At 39.7% G+C, this 21,459-nt stretch overlaps 1 protein-coding gene across 2 annotated transcripts; it reads right to left on the bottom strand.

Moving 5' to 3' along the window:
• Positions 1-1,406: 1,406 nt before the first annotated feature.
• On the bottom strand, positions 1,407-20,615 carry OSGIN2 (oxidative stress induced growth inhibitor family member 2). 2 transcript variants are annotated; one of them, XM_063327163.1, is made up of 6 exons: positions 20,440-20,615; positions 17,290-17,444; positions 12,356-12,492; positions 10,203-10,394; positions 9,497-9,588; positions 1,407-7,517 (listed from the first exon to the last, which is right to left on the bottom strand). In XM_063327163.1, exons 1-6 carry the CDS (start codon positions 20,481-20,483, stop codon positions 6,470-6,472), a joined length of 1,668 nt encoding a protein of 555 aa, XP_063183233.1. In that variant the 5' UTR covers positions 20,484-20,615; the 3' UTR covers positions 1,407-6,469. The 2 variants fall into 2 exon arrangements, with proteins under 2 accessions (XP_063183233.1, XP_063183234.1); XM_063327164.1 differs by having other exon boundaries at positions 17,290-17,472; positions 20,440-20,567.
• Between the last annotated feature and the right edge of the window lie 844 nt (positions 20,616-21,459).

Here is a 21,459-nt window from a genome sequence, read left to right as displayed (position 1 = left end):
CTACAGCATCAGAGCCATGAAGAACACCACCTTTTCCCTTTTTCTGAACACTACAGCTCTCTGAATGCCTCTTCCTCCCCAGTTTGTAATTTTTTTCCTTTGACTTAAGAGTTCCCCACTTCTCCAAACCAAAAATAATGGGCTTCTAGGTGAAACTGGTTTAATATTAGTCCTTTAGTCTTCAGCCCGTCATCGGTTTTCACACATGAAGATAAAAGAAGCTTAGCATGCAAACTTCAGGTAGGTTTTATCATCTAATCAAAGCTGAGGTTTTGCTCACAAGTTGCTTGCAGCTCAGAAGGAGAACATATTTCAGCCGACAGCAAGATGTTCTGTACACGTTTACATTGCTCGTTTAAAAAAAAAAAAAAAAAAAAAGGGCATCACCCAAGCATGCTCCAGCAAAAGCAGAAAACCGAGGCACCACGCACAGAAATGACGTTTACATAGTATCTCCAAGTCCGGGTGTATCATGTGTGTGAACAAACACATAAGTAGAGGAATATAAGCCTTTATCTCATTTAGAACTGGAATTCCACACCTGGCATACCAGAGCTAACAGGGAAACGGGCAAGATCGGAGTATTGGCCTTCCAAGTTGTGCCAGGTAGATGTAAGGTAGCAGGATCAGTTCCCAAACAGCAATAACTCACTGTCCACATAGAAGCTGGTCCTAGAATCCAAACGGATGAAAAATGAGGCATTACCCTCTCCTCAGAGTATCCCCTGGAACTGTATCAAATCTCTTTGATCACCTTGTCTCTAGCTTTGTATCTGCGGACACACATTTTTTGTCTATACATCTAGTTAAAAAAAAAAAAAAAAAAAAAACAAAAAACCACAACCAACCAACTACAAAGGTCAGGATTCCATAATATTTTGTGAATACATAACAAACCTAGTTGTTCATTTTCTTTCTGCTGGCATGTAAGTCTACAGAGGGCGTCCAGCATCGCAAAGCTGAATTTCAGTTTACTGAGGCATCCACTGTAGGCAGCGTGGGCTGATACTTGCACACTGCCAGAGATCTCAGAGTAAAGAGATGGAGGAGGAAAGTGCAAATTACATTACCTTAGCCTGCAGAATGAGTAGTTTCAAAAGGATATGAGAGAGAAGGATATGAAGTATATTTTTTTCCCCGATTTTGATGCCTACCGATGACCAGTAGGTTTTAAGAGTTGGCTTAGTGTGCCCTGTAAGTACAAAATTATTTCTGTTAGAAAATGAGCTCGCCTGCGGACCGGTGTCACGGGAACTCAAGTTCAGGGTTTGCTTGAGCTGAAATGTTCTAGTGTTTGCAAGGACAAAACTGTCTTTGAAACAGTGCTTAGCTTCACTATAGTTACTAAATTATTCTATAAATGCTCCCCCCCCAAATCCTTGTTCCTTACACCAAATTCATCCTTGATCTCACAATTCCTTGTGTAATTCAAGCTTCAAAAGTGAACTAAACTGAAACACCTTAAGTGTACCGTATTCCTCAAAATACGGTCTTTTTCAGGAAAAGAGCTGTTTATAATTCAACACGGCCCCTTCAAATTTGTACCCTTAATGTCACCAAAGCCTTCCTTTCTCTGTAAAGGAATGCCTCAGTTTCCATTTTTTCTGCTAAATAGAATCAGGTATTATGATTATCTCAAACAAAGCATGACTTTTCTTTCAGGCTGGTCAAGGGGAAAAGGAGGAAGTAAATGTCCAAAAAGCTCTCACATCAGTTGAGGTTATGTGCTCCCATCTTGCTCTCACCTCAAAAAATGATTTAGAATGACGACAGAACACTGTTATTGTAAGGTTCTAAAATATTATCTTAAATATTATCTTAAATTAATTATAAACCTTTTAACATTTTTTGTTCCATAACTTCCTCCAAATGAAATCATTACTGTGTGGACGATAATAAAATCGAATAGTCAGCTGCCTTTAAGGCATACATGTGCTACCTGTTGCCGTTTAGAAATGTTTGCACGCTGGCACTCTTACAGCACAAATTCCGCTGGGACGTGAAAACACCCGCTTGTTTTCTCAGACGTAGAGAATATGGTACCAGAGCTACCAAGTCGCATCTCTTGGCACACCACCTTACTCATCCAGTCCTACAGCTTCTGGAGAAAATACAATTGCTTCTAGTTCATCTGTCTGTGTTGCACTTCAATGTAACTTCAGTTATTAGCCAATTAAAAAAAATACATGGCAACATGTTAGAGACCAACAGCTCCAGCACCGAGCTCTGAAGCTACCGTGTGCAGACCTCAGAACCATAGAATTGCCTAGGCTGGAAGGGACCTTTCAGACATCTAGTCCAATCATCAACCTAACTCTGACAAAAACCACCGCTAATCTAAACTATATCTCCAAGTTAAGTTTATATCTTGACCCAGGAGGATGGGAGGCCACCAGCCTGTCAACGCTACGTGGATTCACTTCAGCTCCTGTAGCTTTGCAGTTCGTATTGCTCAGGTTCTTTGCTGCTTTCCTCCCATCGTTCCTCACTGGTCATTACTTGTTATCAGGGAGGACTCGCAAGAAGTTTGCAGATTTTACACTCTTTCTTTCTCTCTCAAGAGGAGTTGGCCTAAAAATGGCCGCCTCTTCATTTTAACTGGATATGCAGGTCAGGCCTGCCTCAAAGTTTGGGTCTTAATTTAATTTCTTCCAGCTTTGGATAAGTACTCTCGATTTCTGTCTCTAGCTTTCTTTTCACAGTTCTTGAGCTGCAAGACAAAAAGGCTACGGCCACCTCCTCCTACAAAATTTGTATTTTTCATTATGCAACCACCACTATGAAACTAATCATTAAAAAAACGGTGCCTACACTCAGCAGGCCAGAAGGAAAATACAGTATACCCCAACAATTCCCTGCGTGCTGAGGACTAGGGACCTACAGCTGGGGGATGCACTTTGGTGTCCCTTACTCGATGTATAGGCGCTCCCAGAAGGGAGCTACGCTCTTGCCATGCACCCACCCGCAAGCCCAGGCTGCTGGCCCGAGGCAATGCATTTTCCTAAGAGAGAGAAGAACCCGATGTTCTTGTCACCGCTCTCTCTGGATTACTTGCAGAAAGGATTTCTGCATTTACTCAGCAGGGTAAAACTTAGCCCTAGTCTTTTGTATAAAACGTTTTAAGCAGAAGTCAAACCATCTACTGGAAACCAAAAGGAAGGCTGTGCTGTTTCCTACCGCCCTGTCAGCTGCCTTCATTAACGAACACCTGTTGTTAAATAATCACATACAATGCAGATTGTTAGGGATATCTACTATGACAAATCTTAGTCGCAGTTCAACAGCTGGATACTACTTTAAAAAAAAATAAATACCCTAGCAATAATTTAGCTAGGAGACATATTTGTCATTAAGAACCAAACCCAAATGTAAGAGACATTTTCTCACTGGTCTATAAGAAAATACACATACCTTTACAAATTCCATAAATTCAAATTAAATTCCTTTAGCTAAAAAATTATATTCTTCCTGTTTGTATTTTAGTAATAAAGCTTAAGTAGTAAGCATCCTTTTTAAATACATGATGTTTAAAAGCTTATCTTTCTCACTGAAAGAAGAACTCAAAGCAGCAGACAGTCTCCCTTCTGGGAACTATTATACAGGAAATTCAAATGTTTTTTTGTTGTTGTTGGTTTTTGTTTTTTTCAACATGAGAAATAAAGTATTTCCCCAAAAGACAACTATTCAGTGCCAACATCTGATCCACAATAAATGCATACGATATAACGCTTTAGGTAAAACTGTCCTAAGGCAAAGCTTGAGTTTTTTCATCTCTTACTATCTCAAAAATACCAAAGAGGAGAGAAATAGAAGTTTCCCTCAAGATCAAAAACCCAAAGGTGAGAAAGTCCAGCTACAGCTTTAAACCTGGCAATTCCTCGAAGAAACAGAATGATTTTTTAGTAAAGCCTTGGTTGAAAAAAGTATTTTTATACTGGCTTAATAAACATGACCATTGAGAAATTTTCTCTGCCCAACTAAGAGGTCTCATGCAATTTCTTTTTATCTCGGAAATATTGGCAAGATTGATAAAAGGAAAAAAAAAGCCATTAAACCTTGAAGTACTGTAACAGTGCAGTGAAAGACACCTGTGCAATAACAGGACAAAAAAATCTCTGCTACAAATTTGTCACTACAACACACAGCTTGTAAGTAGCTGCTGCAGCTCAGCAGCTAAGGCTCAAGATTTGGTTGTTTGAAACATTTTTTCCCCTTTTTGCAAAATCACTGTTTAAGTAAATTGTTTCCTTTGTTTTGTTGGCATTTTAAATGTTTCACGTGACAAATGAAAAAGCAGGAACGTGCCATGATATGTTGTATTCGGACATCTATATTGACACAAAACTGAAGGAATTTCATCACAGCGCAGATGTACTCCCAATATATTAACTGCAATAAAGTTTTATAATCAAGTATTTAGCACTTATTACACTGATTCTCAGTCAAAATTATTAGGTATCACAGGTTTAGGACAGATTTACATATACACAGTTTCTGCCAAAGGCGGCAAATTATAGAATCTCAATTCAATTAGGAATAAGCCTAGAATTTCGCACAATTAAAACCAGCTCAAATAAGAGTATAAAAAAGTATCTTAACTAGTATTGACAATGCATGGTTAAATCCAACCATGTAGGCAATGCAGAAATTCATATAAACATCGCTTCATTTGTCTTTATGCTATTAAATTGGCTCTAAACTAACATTTATTATTAGTAGCATCCTTTCATAAATTACTTTGGACTTCCATTGAAAATACAGTCATTTTAATCCTTGCAGACTTTACCTTATCAACTTCTATGTCCAAAGCCTGAGTAACTTACTCAGATGCATAAAGGCCTGCAGCAGCCACAGAACCCCGTAACTCAGTAGGCACAGAAAACAGGCATTTATTGCATATAGGTATCTACAACTTCTCAAAGTTAGACAGCTGGGAAACCAGCAAGCACTAGCAGTTTGTCACAAAGTCTAAGCCTAATTTCCTTTTTTAAAATCTGTTCAAGTTCTAATATGGAAATTTTAATCATGCAGATACAATACCTTAAACTAACATGACTTTCTTCGACACAAAAAAGCCCCAAACAAAAAAAAATATAAATTAAATAAAATCTATTCCATTGCATTGGACCTGAATTAAAATGTTTGGTAATAAATCAGTTAAAAAAAGCACTTTTGTCTATTTAGAGTTCTGGAAGATAAGTTGTCTAACTAGCTGTTTCTTACCTTATTATGAGGAATAATTCAGGAGTGTGTTTAGGTAAATTACCTACTCTAAAACCCAGCAAATGGAATCTAGGTCTTCCATTATAGAGCAGAAAGGTGAAACTTCAATTCAGAGGTAGTACATGTTAAGTCTTTGTCTTTCATAATGAGTTTTAAGATTTACAGGAACTATGGCGTGTTTGTTTCAGGTTTGGTTTGTTTATTTTTTAGCTGGCTGTGAGATACAACCCTTTTTCAAGTTTCAAAAAACCCCAGGCTAAAATAGTTTTAGTGTTATGTGGCGCTCTAGAAAAAAAGACAAGGAACCAATACTTGGTCAAATGGGAGATGAGAATATCTATCACCCACCTTCATCAGTCAAGTGATCCCATTCAGTCTTCCTGAGCTAGGAAGCAAAAAAACCTTAAGTTTTCTCACGTACTTAATTTTTCAGTAGTATACTAGATATTCACTATATTGACACTGTATAAGAGCACTTCCATCAGTATTTTATTGGTTATGTTAATGAGTATTCTCGGAAATGTACATAGCACTGTAGGGGAACATCTCGCGTTAGTCTTTCTGCACTCACCCAACTCTAGGTGTAGTGTGAAAAAATGTTAATGGATTGTGTCAAATCATGCGTTAAAGATTAAAGGGGAATGCTTATTCTTTTATTCCAATTATCAAAAAGGATAATTTTTAACTGCTGAGGAATACTTCTTGCTTACAGAAATCCTTCTTGTAGTAAAATTCATTTTACCAAGTGCTCATTCCAAGTATTACTGTATTACTATGGCAAATAAATAAAATCCTTGTTTCGAGCAGAAGGCTCCAAATTTGCTTTGGGACTAAGAATCACTTTGTAGTAAGCAAGCCTTCTGCTTTTAGGAGTTATTTTAATTTCACGGTAAGAATATTTTGTCACATTTGACACTAAGTGTAAAGCCACTCTGGTAGGCATTGCTTTTCCCAGAGGAAGTCTGCTCTTTCAGCTGAGCAAGAGATGACAGGCAGGTCAATAAGTTAGTCTCATTTTCTGTTTATCTGGAAATAATTCCAGTTAAGTAGTCTCAGTTGTAATAGCAGGTCAATTTTTTGTATTTTGAAAAGGTGAAGTATTGTAGTATCAGCATCCTTTACCAAGCAATACAAGCGCAGGTTACTTGTATACAACAGAAATGTGACCGCTATCAACTTCGCTGCCAGTGAGTGTTCTGTTAGACTACGTCTGTAATTCTGTACGTGAAAGTCTGTAACGTCTCATTTATGGCACCCCATCACCTCCTCCATCCCCACCTTCAATCAATTCATGTTTCTTCTTTTGTCTTATTGACAAGCATCGTGCGATGCCCAATGCACCTCCTTTTAAAAACCGTACGAAGTTGTCTCCCACCAGAGGACCTAAAGCAAAGAGATTAGCTTCTTTAGTGCATTCGTAAGTGTATGGATCAATCTCTATAGGATTCCCCTTGCATGTGATGGGCTGATTAGAGTGATGACCTATGCTATGTCCTTGGTCCTTGAGAAAGAAAAGATTTGGGTGAGAACCTATCAGAACTAAGGCTACAGAAAACTTCAAAATTTTCTTCAGTCCGGAGGCACTCTGAAGAACACATTTCATTTCAGGCTTGAAGGAAAGTACATTGTGTTCAGGGAAACTAGTGTAAGCGGGGTGTAGATTAGAGTCCACAGTATGGGACTGAGTACACATCATATGATAGACCTTATGGTATTCAGGGTAAAGCTTTTTAGGTAACTGTTTGAAAATTAGACTTGTATCGGTAACTCTTCTACGAAACACATGGATTACTGGGATGTTGTTGTTGTAGGCACACAGTACTGCATCGGCTGCCGTAAGTCCCGCACCCACAATTAACACAGGGTCTGCCTTCCCACGTAACTTTCCTTTGCTGATAGCAGCTCCGAAGTCAGACATGGAATGAAGCACAAAAGGGAAGTCTTCTCCTTCAACTTGTAGTCGGCCAGGAGAATCAAAGCTTCCTGTGGCAAGAGCCACGTTCTCAGCAAAGAGGCAGAAGGGCACATGAGAACCATCTGTTGCTCGCCGATAACCTCTGACTTCCCAGTTTCTCTTAATCAGTGATTTCTGTTCCTCTTCCACTTCCAAATGCTGTGTTGAGATACTTTCATTTATTTGACTTCTATCTTCATCATCCTTTCCTCGGTAAAGCCTGGATACTGATGTTATATAAACGTTGTCTCTGAAATTCTTTTGGAGGCCCATGACTTTAACATAGTGTTTATAATAACGAGCTATTTCCTCTGGCATTACTCGATCACTCTTTATATTTCTGAAAGAAAATCGAATGGCTCTAGTTAATATTTAGACCTTACAGCAATTTGAGTATCATATATAACATACCACATGACAGTCAAATATAAGAGGACTGAATCTGCTCCATTTAACTGACACTAAGTTCAATTATGCATTCAATTTGTTTTATCTGTTCTCTTGATTCCTGATACACAAAACAAGCTAACTTTTTTTTTAATAGTTGTAAATCTTTACAATGTAAAATGCTATGGTGATTAACAAATTAAGCATAAGAAAACTCTGCAGTACCATAGTAGGTCTGTATGAAAGTGTTTTACAAAGCCAGTTTAGCATCACAACTGTCAGCAATACAATAATGGCTAAACTTGTACTCAGTGAAAATACACTTACTTAGGATATAAGTAATTAAATATCACAGTAATGATTAAGTGTTAATTTTGAAACTCTGGGTTCAATATATTACTTGAGTCAAGTATTCTTCTTTATACTTTACAGAACATCTCTCCCTCAGGTACAACTACGTTCAGTAAGTATCAAATTAAGTAGTTCCGTATCACAGGAATGAACAATGCAACTATGTAAACAGGATTATGATGTCCAAGTGTTCAATAAAAAACATTTTTGCACTGCAATCCTGGTATTACATTTATGCTTTTCTCATGTTTATTGCATTCTCATTTTTAAAAAAGCTGAAAATGTAATTATTTTGAACAGGCGCATGAATTTTGCTGCTTCTTTAGAAGCAAGCTCTAGGAAGACGGCAAAAGAAACAGTAGTGAACATGAGGATTGCCACTGAATTATGTTTAAAAGCATTTTTACAAGAAATTGGACTACTCATTCTCATAGAGTAACAAGACAATAGCGTATGTACTTTGAGATGTTCAGGTTACTACTCTGAAAAACCTGGTGAGATATTTATTGAAGAGGATAATGCGACAGTGTGATACCTGTTACAATGGAACTTAGGAAACTATTTTACACGACTAGAAGTTTTCAATATCATCAATACTTTTAGATATGTTTGTTTAATTGTAGTATCACAGGTCAGCACTTCTGTTTTTAGTATTGTTGAAAACTATACTATAAACAAATTAGCTTCAGATAATAAGCAGCTTATGGGATTTCAGTTAATAAGGAGGCAAGATTACTGTGGTTATCTAAGAATGCGATTAAAGAACAAAGGTACGGTTTCTTCACTGTAAGTGTCCTGAAATGAGTAACAGTCTGCCCTTAAAGCCATAGGCCCAAGTAATTCTACTTCTTCTTTTGCCATACAAGGTACACAAACAACTTCCTTTAATTTTGCTAGAACAAAGTCGGGAAAATTAAAATTTTAGAAAAAGCTTATGTATAGTGTTCCTAGGTTCATCTGCTGACAGAGATCTCTATGAACTAATTGTATAACTGAAGTAAAACCAGTGAACATTTACAAAATGGTAATTTTTCTGCTCTAATTTTTTTAAAACTTACTACTAGAAAGTAACATTAGGAAATAGTGAATTATGCTCTTAAAATTCATAGATAACAACATTTCAGATGCTGCAGCTTTGCCTGTAAAAGCAAATACTGAAATATACAGCTTCCTGGATTACAAGAAAGCTAACATGCACAGCAAGTTAAGCTGCATCCATGTTGAAAGAGGAACTTCAATACTTCCGTAGATTTTAAATTCCTCCCTCAATCTTCCCTCAACTAGAAACGAAACTGCTTACAGTAACAGTGCTTCTTTGTGAAATACTACTAAAACACACCACTGCTAGTATGTATGCTTTTCATGCACTCAAAGCAATTACTCTGGCCGACCATTCTCCTTTTTTTTTCCACCAGAGTACACACAGTAGAATAATTTCCAGTGCCATCAGGCAATTTAATAAACAAAACAAGAAGTCCTCCTGTGAACGATGAAGTCTGAATGTTTTCCAGTTCTTAAAATAATGTTATCTGGATTTTTAGAGCAACTAGGTCTCCCAAACACATTATGCAGTATCTTTACCTGCGTTTGCTAGCTGCCCACTCCTTAAATGTGAGGCCAGGCAATTCCATCCAGTCTCCGAAACTGATTGTTAGCATAGAGCCTTCCATGGACTATGGAGGAAAAAAAAAAAAACAAGATGCATGACTAGATGCACTTCAAATGGATGTATTTATTTAAAACACAGTGAAGTTCTTCTCATACTCAGAGCAATAAAATACCAGAACATAACATAATACCAGGACATTACATGAAGTGTTGATGAACTATATTTGTGTTACAGTTAGATATTATTCTAATAGGCAACTACATGATCTAGTAAAGCAGAAGGTGAAAAGACAACACGTGAAAGGGAAAAAAAAAACAAGTTATTTAAAAATACAAAACAAGAAGAAGAAAAAAGTGAAACCAACAGTATATGAACACATTAAGATTAAAGATTTTGTATAAAAGCACCTGGGAACAATGCAGACCAGAGAGAAAAGTAATAGAAAACACTCTTCATTACAATTCATTAAATTTACACTCATAAAAAAAACACATAAGACAGCAGTCATGGTCACAAATCCCTAAACGAAAGACAACCGTTTCCTTCCTTTCTCATCCTCCCAACATATTTGGGCTTTGTTAATTGAGCAGTTGAAACAACAATTGCCATTACTATCTAAGACAGCCTTAGATAGTAAGGAAAAACCCAAAATCACCAAATTATGAAATTTTTACTCACATGCCAAGCCCCACCAGGTGGTCCTTTACCAAGCACTATATGGGGAATATAATGATGTTGTTCTAGCTTCCAGTGCAAAACCGGCGGGTAGTCATACCCAAAGTCAGCATCAGGATGAAGTAAGGTATCAAAAAGCACTGCAACTGGGTTTGAAGAGCGTCCTTCGAGGCCTTCAGACAGGTACTCCAGATCCTAAAGTATGAAAGAAAACTATATGTTCATGCAACTTTTACTGTTCATCATGCTATTCTGATGTACAGAAGTTCAATTTCAACAGAAAACACAATTAGTTCAAGTTGCATTTTAAGTGGAAGTAAGTAAATGTAGAGATTCAATCAAAACACTTCTCATCATTGCCATGATTCAGTTCTTCTGTAACTCTGAATAATACATTTCACTCATTTAAAAATTGTATGTTAATAATACAGTAATACCAGGTCAGTATCCCAAATTAATTGTAGAAAAAGAAATGCAGGGACAAATAGTCAGAAATCAGAGCAACTTAGTAACATTTATATTTATAGATAGCAGACACTGCTTTTAACAAAGAATTGCTAGTATTTCTAGGAGCCCTGTTTTCACAAAGCAAAATTGGAATCTAAAAACATTAAGTTTTAAAGTAGAAAAAAGCTTCTTTGACAGTTCTTAGGTAGTTCCAACACTAACTTCATTATATTTTGACATAATGGAGGTATTATAAGTATTATTTTTAAAAAATTGATTAAAACTAGGCTTATTTTACAAAGCAGCTCATGTTGAGAAAAATTTCTAGAACTTTGTAAAATGTTCACATTTCAGTATCTATTAACCAGCTGTGTTCTAAAAAATTCACGACGCAATGGCAAACGTGAAGAAAGAATAGAGATTTGAAGAAAGAATTGGCCATAAGGCCAATTTTTGCTCACAAAGACAGGACAGTTTAGCTTCCTAAATTGGGAAAATATCAGTGGGTTGAGGGAGGATGAAGTATATGAAACATCTGTAGCCAAAAGCTTAGGCAGCTTACTCTCCTGCCCAAAAACCTAAACCTTGAGACTTAAGGTCAACATTACATGCAAACACCAAGGCACTAAAACAAACAAAAAAAAACCCAAAACAAAACCCAAAGCCAAACAACCCCTACTTCCCCACTACAAACACATATGCATGTTTGTATTTCAAATAAATCAGTCACACAGGCAATCAGTTAGTGATAGCATTGTGAGTAATCCATCAGAAGTATAGTTAGGTGAGCAGAAAAAAAAAGATAAGATGGCAAACAAATGGACGAGTGGGGAAAAAATTACAGAGAAGATTTAACTAATCAATCAGAAAAATTGGATGTATATGAGTATAACAAATACAGCACAAGAGCAACTGTGAGTGCAAGCAACGCTGAAGGATGCATACTGTTCAGAAAAGAAAAATGTTTATACAGTATATATATCCCTAATGTTAGTAAAAAATAAGTCTTAATGAGAGTTGTACTATTTAGGAAGATTTCAACTTGGAATATGTTAGCAGTATTTGTTCTTTGATGGTAGTGCCCAAATATCCTAGGACACAAAAGCTGGAACTCTCACATCACTGACCAAGTGGTGCTTGAGACACTTTTGGCAAGTAGTAAAAACACGACAAAGGGCAGATTGTAAAACCAAAAAATAACAGAAACAAAAAGCCCTCAGGAACCACAAAACCACCACACGCCCCAGGATTGGATCTAATGGTCATGAGTTGGTTCTATTTAAATTAACAGAATAACAAAATAACTTATTAATGCATCAGAAATACAATTAAGTAGGCTGGTTTTTCACAATGCAATCTGCAGGATTTTTTTGGATAAGCAGTTCTTAAAACACATTGCTTTTCATCTGAAGTGCCCTACATGTAATTTGTTACAAGCCTCTGCAGAAGGTATATACCGCTCTTTGTTTTACAGGTAGGAAAAAGAGAGGCCGAGAGATAAAGCTAGTTGCTGGAGGCCACACAGTTACTGAGCTTTACTGTGATCTCTAATTCTTTGTGGGGTGAGAATATTAAGCCTTTCCTTGTCTATGCCACTACTTATGGAAGTTGCAAAAGCATTTTAAACAGGATCATTAAAGAAAGCCCACTGTTTCATAATCCAGCTTGCAGTAGGAAAAGAGCTAGACAAGATAGCAACCAAAGCTTACTTGATCAACAATGGACAGGTGTCGAGCTTCTTCTAATTTTGTATGTAGAATGGGGTTTGGGTGTATAGCTTCAGGAGATAAATATGGCCTGTATCCAGACAGCAGGTAAGAAAGACAAATTCCTGAAGGTCCGTTTCCTATTAAAGAAAGAAGTTACTGCTTTAGTAAAAATGTCAATAATCTAAAGTTTGTAAGTCACTAAATAAGCAGCAATAAAATCATACTAAAGTAGTATAATGCAATACTGTCGCAATTCAAAGCAGCCTATGAACTTCACAGTAAAAAAAAGCCTACCGTAGGAACTTCCTCCAAAAAAAAGAGCAAAATCTTCTTCAGATAACAAGAAACATATGTATGACTGTTTACACCACAAACAAAATGCGTATCAAGGAGTTTCATGATTTAGTATCTCAAATTCACTACTCTTGTGTGAAAATGGTCCGATGGATAAGATCTGGTCTGCCTGTCAATCATAGTGATATCTGAATATTATTGCCATCTTTGTGTTCTCACTTACACTGGGTACTGTAAAACACAGAACAGAAAGACAATCTAGAGCATACGGTCTTCAGGTCTGCCCATAAAATAAAAGGAAGGATAGGACAACCAGGAAGCTGAAGACTGCAAATCAGGTGAGAAGTCACAGACACAACACAACAGCAATGTAAAAGCCGACTGAAGACAAATACAGCAGATTAAGTGGTAAAGTACAAGAAACTCATATAAGGCCACATTCACCGTTCAGCAACAGCATCAATTCAAGCATCTTTCTATATCCTTTTTGTAGCATTTTATAATTCACATATGTGCATTATTGCCATTTTAATAGACTAACTTATTTTCAAAATGTTATTAAAAGTGTGAAATGGATGGGACCAAAATGCTACCATAAGGCAATTATTTCTATTTGTTTGACTAGTATTAAATAAAGAAGGGGATCCTATTTATAACATGCAAAATACAGAAGTAACATTCACGTTGCAAAGTCAGATACTGAAAGCTAGGGAAAGCTCAGGTCAGAAAGTATGTGTTATGATACAGAATTTAAACATCTGACTATGTACTGTTATTTCTATAGCTCCTCTTCCTCATTAACTGAATGAAAAGCTCAGTGTTCTCCTAATGAGGCACTATTCAGTATTTTGTCTTTGTTTTCTATCTAGAATGGCATACATGGTATGTACCACACACTATTCAAATTCTGGGCCAAAGTTACTAATTTATTCATGTTTTCATACAGCACTTATTATTAGGATGTTAGCTCTTACTTCCTACCATTTCAATTCTTAATCTGAAGAGGTCACCCACGTTTCCTGTTCCCCATCACCTTTGCAAACACTATTTCCATCACCTGTTCACAATCCCACTTCTCTAATGCCTGTCTCTTCTCCCCTTTCTGGTTTCGCAGTACCTAAATCCCCCATCAGTTTGCTGAGACCCTGTTCATTCCCAGTCTCTTCATAGATCAGATCTCTTTTTCCTCCTCCACCAGGCTGCAGGTGATGAGCGCATTCACTCCGGTCCCCCGTGGTGGTATATCCCTTACTTCATTACAATGCTGCATGCACAGACCAGTCACAGACACAGGCTACAAGAAAATCATGTAGGCTCACTACAGGGGAGTTCTTCAAAGGCTGAGACTGCTAAGTTACATGCAGTCTTCAATAACCATGTTTTCTCTGAAGGCCTAGAGCCTGAATAAATATGTGAGACTGCACAACGGCTCCTACCAAACCATCTAATTTTTGCACCTGACTACAGAGGAAAAAATAAAGGCATTAGAGTGCCTGGGTACCGTAAGGACCATAAAGCACTGGAAAAAAACTGCCTAGGAATGCCATGTATTTCCATCATTGGGATCCCAAGACAGCTAATTCAAAAGTCTGTAATAACAGGTTTAAATATTGGTGATTCTGCCTATATTATTTCCCAAACCACTTCCGATTCCTATTTTGCCATTTACAAAAGAGACCATAAAGGATCTTTCAGTGAAAACGCTCTTCCTCACTCTCACAGCATTCTACTCTTCCAGAAACAGACCAGCACATTCTGTTGGTCTGTTTCTGGGAGAGTAGAACAGACCTGGGTACACTTCAGTCCAGGAATTCAAAGCTTAAAAGAGATGCAAGCACCTCCTGTCACCCCCTTGCCACATAAGATGGATGTGAGAGAGAACCTCAGCAATACATTGAAACCATCCATAACAAAATCATACGAAATTGTGAGAACACTCTAATCATACCTATAGTTCACAAGCATTCCCATGACTAAGTAAATTTTTAACTATTTTTAGAATTGTATCTTGTGCACAGTCGAGAATTTTGTTTCTTTTTACAAGTGCATAGCTAGATTATTTTTTTTTCCTACTGAAGCGTAAAGGAAGCTAGTCCACAATGGAAAGAGAAAAATGTATGCCATACCCAAGGATGCCATGCTAAAGATTATTCCTACCGGATAAAACTAAAAAGAACCAAAAGAATAATAAAGTTGCCAAAATAAAGGCTGGCAAGGGCCAAGGACGGATTATGATAAAGTGAATTACTGAGCTCCCTAGCCACTCCCCTGGGACTATCCAGAGAACTTATCCAAAAACCCAGTTCTTATTCTTTGAGCAGACTGAGCCCAAGGGAAAGAAATTCCCTTGTGGACACGCTCTCAAGAACACAGAAGATGAAGGTTCATCTGCAAGGTCTGCAATTAGACTTGCTGTGAATTTCTCAGAAAATTTCGGGGGGGTGGGGGAGGGGGGAGGAAACAACAAACTTTCTGAAATGAGAAATTTATACCTGAGGATACTGCTCTTTGTTTACACACAATGCCTCCAATAACGGCTCTGATCAAAACTGAGATATTGCTATTATACAAACTTTAGATATACGATCAATATACCCCCAAACCCCATGGCCCTCTTCATTTAAGGAACAGTTAGTATTTTGTTTGAACAGCAGTAGAAGCTTCTCCTCACCAACAGTAAACTACAGTACAATCATCTTTACATTATGTATCTAAATTTAAAGCAAACAACCAACTTCAAACACGATATCGTAACAGTCTTGTTATTTGGATAAAAAATTAAAACATTGTGTTTGCACAGTAACTATCAAAACTAGTGCAGAAGATGAAAGTGTTTAGCACAGAACATCCTCTAGACTTAGAGGTCCAGCATGAAATTCTTCAATCCCAGCTCATTCAAATGGAATGTATACATTTCTTCCCAATTTCTTCAAGACAGGTATAGCACAGAAGTTACTTAATATTACCACAGTAGCTGAGTACTCTATGCAGAACTGCAGTACAATATGCAGCACAAACTTGGAATCCAATCTTATATTGGGCATCATACACTGAAAAAGGGGACAGTGAAGTTAACAAAGGGGAATATAAGTTACTGCTCCATCATTAAGTGAACTGCTTAGGCATGTGCCATCTTTTGCATTCTGATTAACAAATCAGTGCAAGAAAATGGCAGCACTAGGAAGCTAAAAGTACGTTTAACTCCAGCTATACAGGAATCGCACGGAAAAGATTAAACCTGTAGTGAGTACGTGTGTGTGTACATATTAGAGGGGGAGGTTACAACTGTTTTTGTATTCTTCTACAACATAATTAAATCATTTTAGATCCCTTTTAAGGCTCTTCAGACAGCCAATGAATTAGTGATGATAGGCTATCAATGGAGAAGATCAGCTTGTGAAGCATCTCAAATGTGTCTGTGAAAAAGCATTTGGGCAATATATTTGTTTTTTAAGGAGAAATAGTCAAGGCAGCTGTGTTTGGTGTCAGCACATAGAAAGGCGCTCTAGACAAAATAAGTATTGAGCACAGGTATTTGCATAATGTATATTTGCAAAACTAAACAGTGAAAACTGAGTCACTAACCATATGGCAAACCTGTACCAAGGCTGACGAAATGCCAAGAAACTGTTGCTCTTCAACTATGATGCAGAACTCAGCAAGTGATTCACGTCTGTCACATCCATGTAAGTCTCTTACATGAGCACTATTTTAAGCTATCATGAAGAAAGCTTTGAGAACAAGCACTATACAAACACCAGCCTTTCAAAGTAGTGGAGGTTTACTGTGAGCACATTATGTTGAAACATCATTCTTTGGAATCTCTGCTTGTTTGCAGGTACAGTTAGAGCTGTTGGTTTGCTGTAGTCCCAACAGCTTTGACTAGATTATTGAAAACCTCCTTTACTCCAGATCTTTTCTTTATCCCTTCATCAAGTCATGGCAGTAAGGAGCTGGTGACCAGCTGTTGCTGAGAAACCTTGCCCCAGTACAAATCATTCTGGCACTCTCAATTAAGCTGTGTACCTAAGGAGCCTGCTCCCTCTGCTATCCTGTCATTCAGCAAGGTTTTACAAGTACAAGCCTGTAACTATTTAAGACTATAATTTGTTGTTTTAAACTGGTTGAATTGACTTGGATTCATTTTGGAAAAGATGGGACAATATTCAGACATTAGCGATGGATGCAACAGAGAAAAAGGCAATTAATGAGAGAGGTTAGCACCCAACCTACAGGACACATTTTACATTATGCTTTTCACTGTCATATCTGACCCCACAAATTTCTACTGGTGCACCATCAACAGCCTCCATGCCACCTGAAGCAGACATATCACATTAATCCCACCTTATGTGATCAACACTAGAATCAAAACAGTTCTGCTGTTAAGGCTCACATACCTGCTGCCAAATAACGTGTCTCATTTTATCAAAGCAGAATTTGAATTCAAATATACTCCAACAGCAAGCCCCGTAACATAATTTTATGGTACTGTTGTTAATCACAACTGTATTACTCTAATAAACATGTTCACTTTAAGGATGCTAAGCATTAGTTATTTAATGATAAATGACTTCATGCAGCAGGTCTATAAAGGCAACGGCGGTGACAGAGAATATTAAAAAAGTGAAAAAACTCACCTATTATTACTACAGGCAGAGTAAGGAGGGAGTCCCCAGGCAGAACAGTTTCTTCTATTAAAGGCATTCTTTTAATCTTCCTCCCAAGGCTGTCACCAAAATACTGTACGAAGGAATTCAAAAGCTGTCCTTCAGTTTCAGGGCCGCTGTAACTTCTAATTAAGAAGGACAGATGGGAGAAAACTAAAATGAAACAGTTGAACAGTTGTCAGAACAGTCTCTTCAAAAATAAAGTTGCTTTTGATACTTTACTTTAAGAGCTATGGAATTGGCAAAACCAAGACTAAACCAGATATACTTCATCCAATCTATAAAATTTTACTCTTTGGCACAGCTTTTCTAACAGAAGATTTTTAAGAAGTCCACCATCTCCTAGGAAGTCTACAGAAGGAAAACAAAAAGGCACAGATGGCTCTGCAGAGATGCAGATTTCTAATTTCAGTTTATACAAAGCCAAAGTATAACCAACAAGCATTGTTTTGATCCCCCGCACGGCAGAACTCATTCCTCATTATCCTTATCAAAACAGGCGAGATACACACTGCCTAGCCAATTAACAACATTAAGGCCAGCCAAAGGCTGAAAGAGCAGTGAAGGTACAGCAGCAGCCATTCGCATCCCTTCCTAACTGCTGAGCACCGTGGACTTTGCCTCAACAAATGTCTTTTTTGGCAGAAGTAAGGCTGGTTAAAGCTGGCAGTGGCATGAAGGTGGAGAGAAGCGTAATCCCTGTATGCCCTAGACACATTTTACCAGTGTTAAAACTTTTCATAACAGGAATTGCCATGTGGTCAGGTCAGCTACTGTGCAGCAGACTGCTTTCACCCCTAGTCGTTTTCCTGGATTTCTCAGTTCTTTCTCTGTAACACCTACTTAGGTTCCTCTCATAACTCTTCACTGGCTAAATGTGCTTTTAAACTACAAAGACTTGGTTTATATTGTTTGCTGTTTAATTATTTAGGAGCCCTTTCTGAAGCCTTTCCAGGTCATTGAAGAAGCATGCACTATCAGTTTAGCTAGAAAGGCAGGGACAAATTAAAAATAGTCTGTTATTGGCAGTTATTTTATTAAGTCTTCAAAATAAAGACAAAACAACTTTTTAATTAAAAATACCCCAATCAACTGATCTAAACATTCTTCTCTTTACAAACGCAGTTTTAATTATAAACTTAATAAATAAAAGTACTCTTTATTTATTTCTCAAGATTCTGCATATCCTAAAGCTATTCTAATATTTCAGGAATTATTTTCTACACAGGACCAAATGCGTAACACACTGATCCAATTCCCATGGCCTTCAAGAAGCCATGTACACTACGCGCCACCTCAGCTCCCACAACACTGAAGGTTCTGCTACGTATTTCAAAAGCCTTTCCTCAACAGGCAAGCCTGAAATAGAGACAGAGCTCTACAGTAATAACAGCACTGGCACATACCGTAATACATCTCTCTGGTGGTTATTTCCGTGTTAAAAAGGAGAGTGGGGTGCTATTCTAAGGTTGTATTTGTTTCACAAAGCAAGTACTTGATTATCTGTGTTCCCTGTACTACAACAAAAAAAAAAGTTTACAAATTTTGTGCTTACTGTTTGATTACAACTGCGCATTAGCTCTTCGTGATCTTGGAGACGCATCGTATACAAACAGCATGAGTTAGACGAAGACGAGTAGAAAGCAGAGAGAGGATATCTAATTATCATACTGCTTTTTTCACCTCCGCTTTTAGATAGGCACAGGTAGACCATATTATTTTCCACCCGTTACTCAAAGTTAACTAAGGCAATACAACCCTGTGCTTCGCAAAAGACGGGCTTAAAGGGAGCATGCATGTTTTAGCACTTGCTGTGCTAGATGTTAGATAGAAAACAAAAGAAACATTTCAAAACCTCTTTTATGGGATATATGCACAGCACTGTAGGCAACAAAAGAATCTTTAACAATAAAAATGTTGCTTCTGCGCAGCTTAGATAGCGTATCACAACCTACCCAAAAGGTTTAGCGCAGCAGCATCTGATTTTGCATAGAAACATCCGCATACAACACAGTTTCTCAGCTATTTTGCATTTGAAGCAGATGAAAGACCGTTGTCAGGAGCATGTTCTTCCTTTGCAAGAACATCATACCAGAACTCAGTAAGACCTTAAGTTAGGGGCCACCATCTTCCTAACCTCTGAGTGATACCGAAAGCCACCAAGTACCAGAAGTTTTTATCTTGGCAAAACCTCATGGCAGACAGCTTTGCAGGGGTGGGGATTTGGTAAAAAACATCTACGGCTCTAGTCCTGCAGAGATGCAAGCGGGCACCAAGATGAGTCAGGTCCGGAGCTGGTGCTTAGCTTACTTTACGCTGGTCATACCAAACAACCTTGAGAATTACATTCTGTCAAACATCTAGATTCTAAGCATGCTCGTTGTTTTTTGGCTGGGTTTTTTTGGTTTTGTTTTTCACTTAATTACTGTTATTCTTAATTATTTGAAAAATCCATCAAGAGAAGAAACACAGCATATGCATGAACGTTTTTCTCCCTTCGAAAAAAAAAAATTCTTCCATAATAACTGTCTTGATTTACCGCAAGTTATTAAAATAAGAAGTGCCTTTTTCAGGTAGCAGTTTGGAAAGATCCTAGAATTCCCCACATACTTTTAGCAAAAAAAAAAAAAAAAAAAAATAATAATGAAGGGAACTGACTGGAGTGGGCGGTTAACAGAAAACTCGTTACATAAACGGAATTTAAATTCGGTTTCAAATCGACTCTCAAACGCAACACCGTCAGATTGCTGGGGTTATTTTTAAGGAGCGGCGGAGAGCGCTGCCCCTCAGGACCGGGATCGCCGCCGCAGCCAAACCGAGCATCAGCCGCTGCCGGTTCCCCCCGGCCCGGGGAGCGCCTCGGCGCTGCCCAAGGTCACAACGCGCCTTCCCGGGCCGCCTCCTCCATCCCCTCACCGCCGGCACCGCGGGAAGCGGGCCGGGGAGCGCCGCGGCCGCCCGCCAGCCCAGCAGCCCAGCCGAGGCCGCAGCAGCGGGGCGGCGGCCGCGCTCCCCGCCCGCCGATCTCCTCCGGCATCGCCATCTCCCGCCTCGGACCCACTCACCCCGCTCCCCCGCCGGCCTTCAGCCGCCACCGGCTGCTCTCCCGCACCGCCTCACCTGAAGTGGCCGGCCAAGGAGCAGCGGCAGCACCACACGGGCATGGGGGGCGCCGGCGGGGCCCAGCGATGAGGCTGCGGGGGGAACGCCGCTCCGCAGCTCCCGCTCCTCCTGTCGCCAACGCCGCCGCCGCCACACTGGGCGTCCCTCCTCCCCGCTCACATGCGGCAGCGGGTCACACGCGGGAGGAGGAGCCGCCGCCACGGCACCGGGAAGGAGGGAGGGACGGGCGGGGTGAGGAGATGAAAGGAGGGGAAGGCGCCACTTCCTCCTCCCAGCCCCGCCGTGCGCCCAGGCCGGGGAAGCGCCGCGCCCGCTCCCCTCAGGAGGACGCGGGATGCGCCGCCTCCCCCCGGGGAAGGCGGGGAGAGGAGGGGAGCCCTGGCCTGGCAGCGGCGCGGGGGAAGGATGAGCGAGGAAGGCGGAGCAGCGGACCCCGCGAGCCGGTGGCAGGAGGGGTCCCCCTGAGCCTCCTGCCGCCCCCTGGGCACAACGGCCCCAGAGAACGGCGAGGGCTGTTCGCCGCCCCGCTGAGGCGGGGCCTCCCCGCACAGGCCGCGCCGCCTGCCCGCCGCCAGCCCCGGTACACCTGCGGCCTCGCTCGGCCTGGCCCGGCGGCAGGACCTCTGGAGATCGTCTGGTCCAACCTCCCGCTCAAGCGGGGCCACCCTAGAGCTGGTTGCCCAGATCTCTGTCAGGTTGGGTTTTGACTGTCGCTAAGGTCAGAGACACCACAACCTCCCTGGGCAGCCTGCTCCGGTGTTTGACCACCCTCACAGTGAAAATGCGTTCCCTTATGTTCAAGTGGAATTTCCACTATTTCAGTTTGTGCCCATTACCTCTCGTCCTGTCCCAGGGAATCAATGAGAAGAGCCTGGCTCTGTCTTCTTCGTTCCCTCCCATCAGGTATTTATGGATAATACACATGGGTAAGATCCCCCTGAGCCTTCTCTGCCACAGGCTGAACGGTCCCAGCTCTCTCGGCATCTGCTTCTAAGAAAGGCAGGTATTGTTTTTGCA

This window comes from Chroicocephalus ridibundus, chromosome 2 (assembly GCF_963924245.1).
Source record: "Chroicocephalus ridibundus chromosome 2, bChrRid1.1, whole genome shotgun sequence".
In the NCBI taxonomy this organism is placed as follows: domain Eukaryota; kingdom Metazoa; phylum Chordata; class Aves; order Charadriiformes; family Laridae; genus Chroicocephalus; species Chroicocephalus ridibundus.
This window is presented reverse-complemented; position numbering and strand designations above follow the sequence as displayed.

Excerpts from the sequence above, each read along its gene's own strand:
- OSGIN2 (XM_063327163.1), bottom strand. The coding sequence starts at position 20,483 with ATGCCCGTGTGGTGCTGCCGCTGCTCCTTGGCCGGCCACTTCAG. Across the intron at positions 12,493-17,289 it reads TCTGCCTGTAGTAATAATAG|GAAACGGACCTTCAGGAATT; the intron begins GTGAGTTTTTTC and ends TTTCTTTAATAG. Across the intron at positions 7,518-9,496 it reads TGGGCAGCTAGCAAACGCAG|AAATATAAAGAGTGATCGAG; the intron begins GTAAAGATACTG and ends ATTTTCTTTCAG.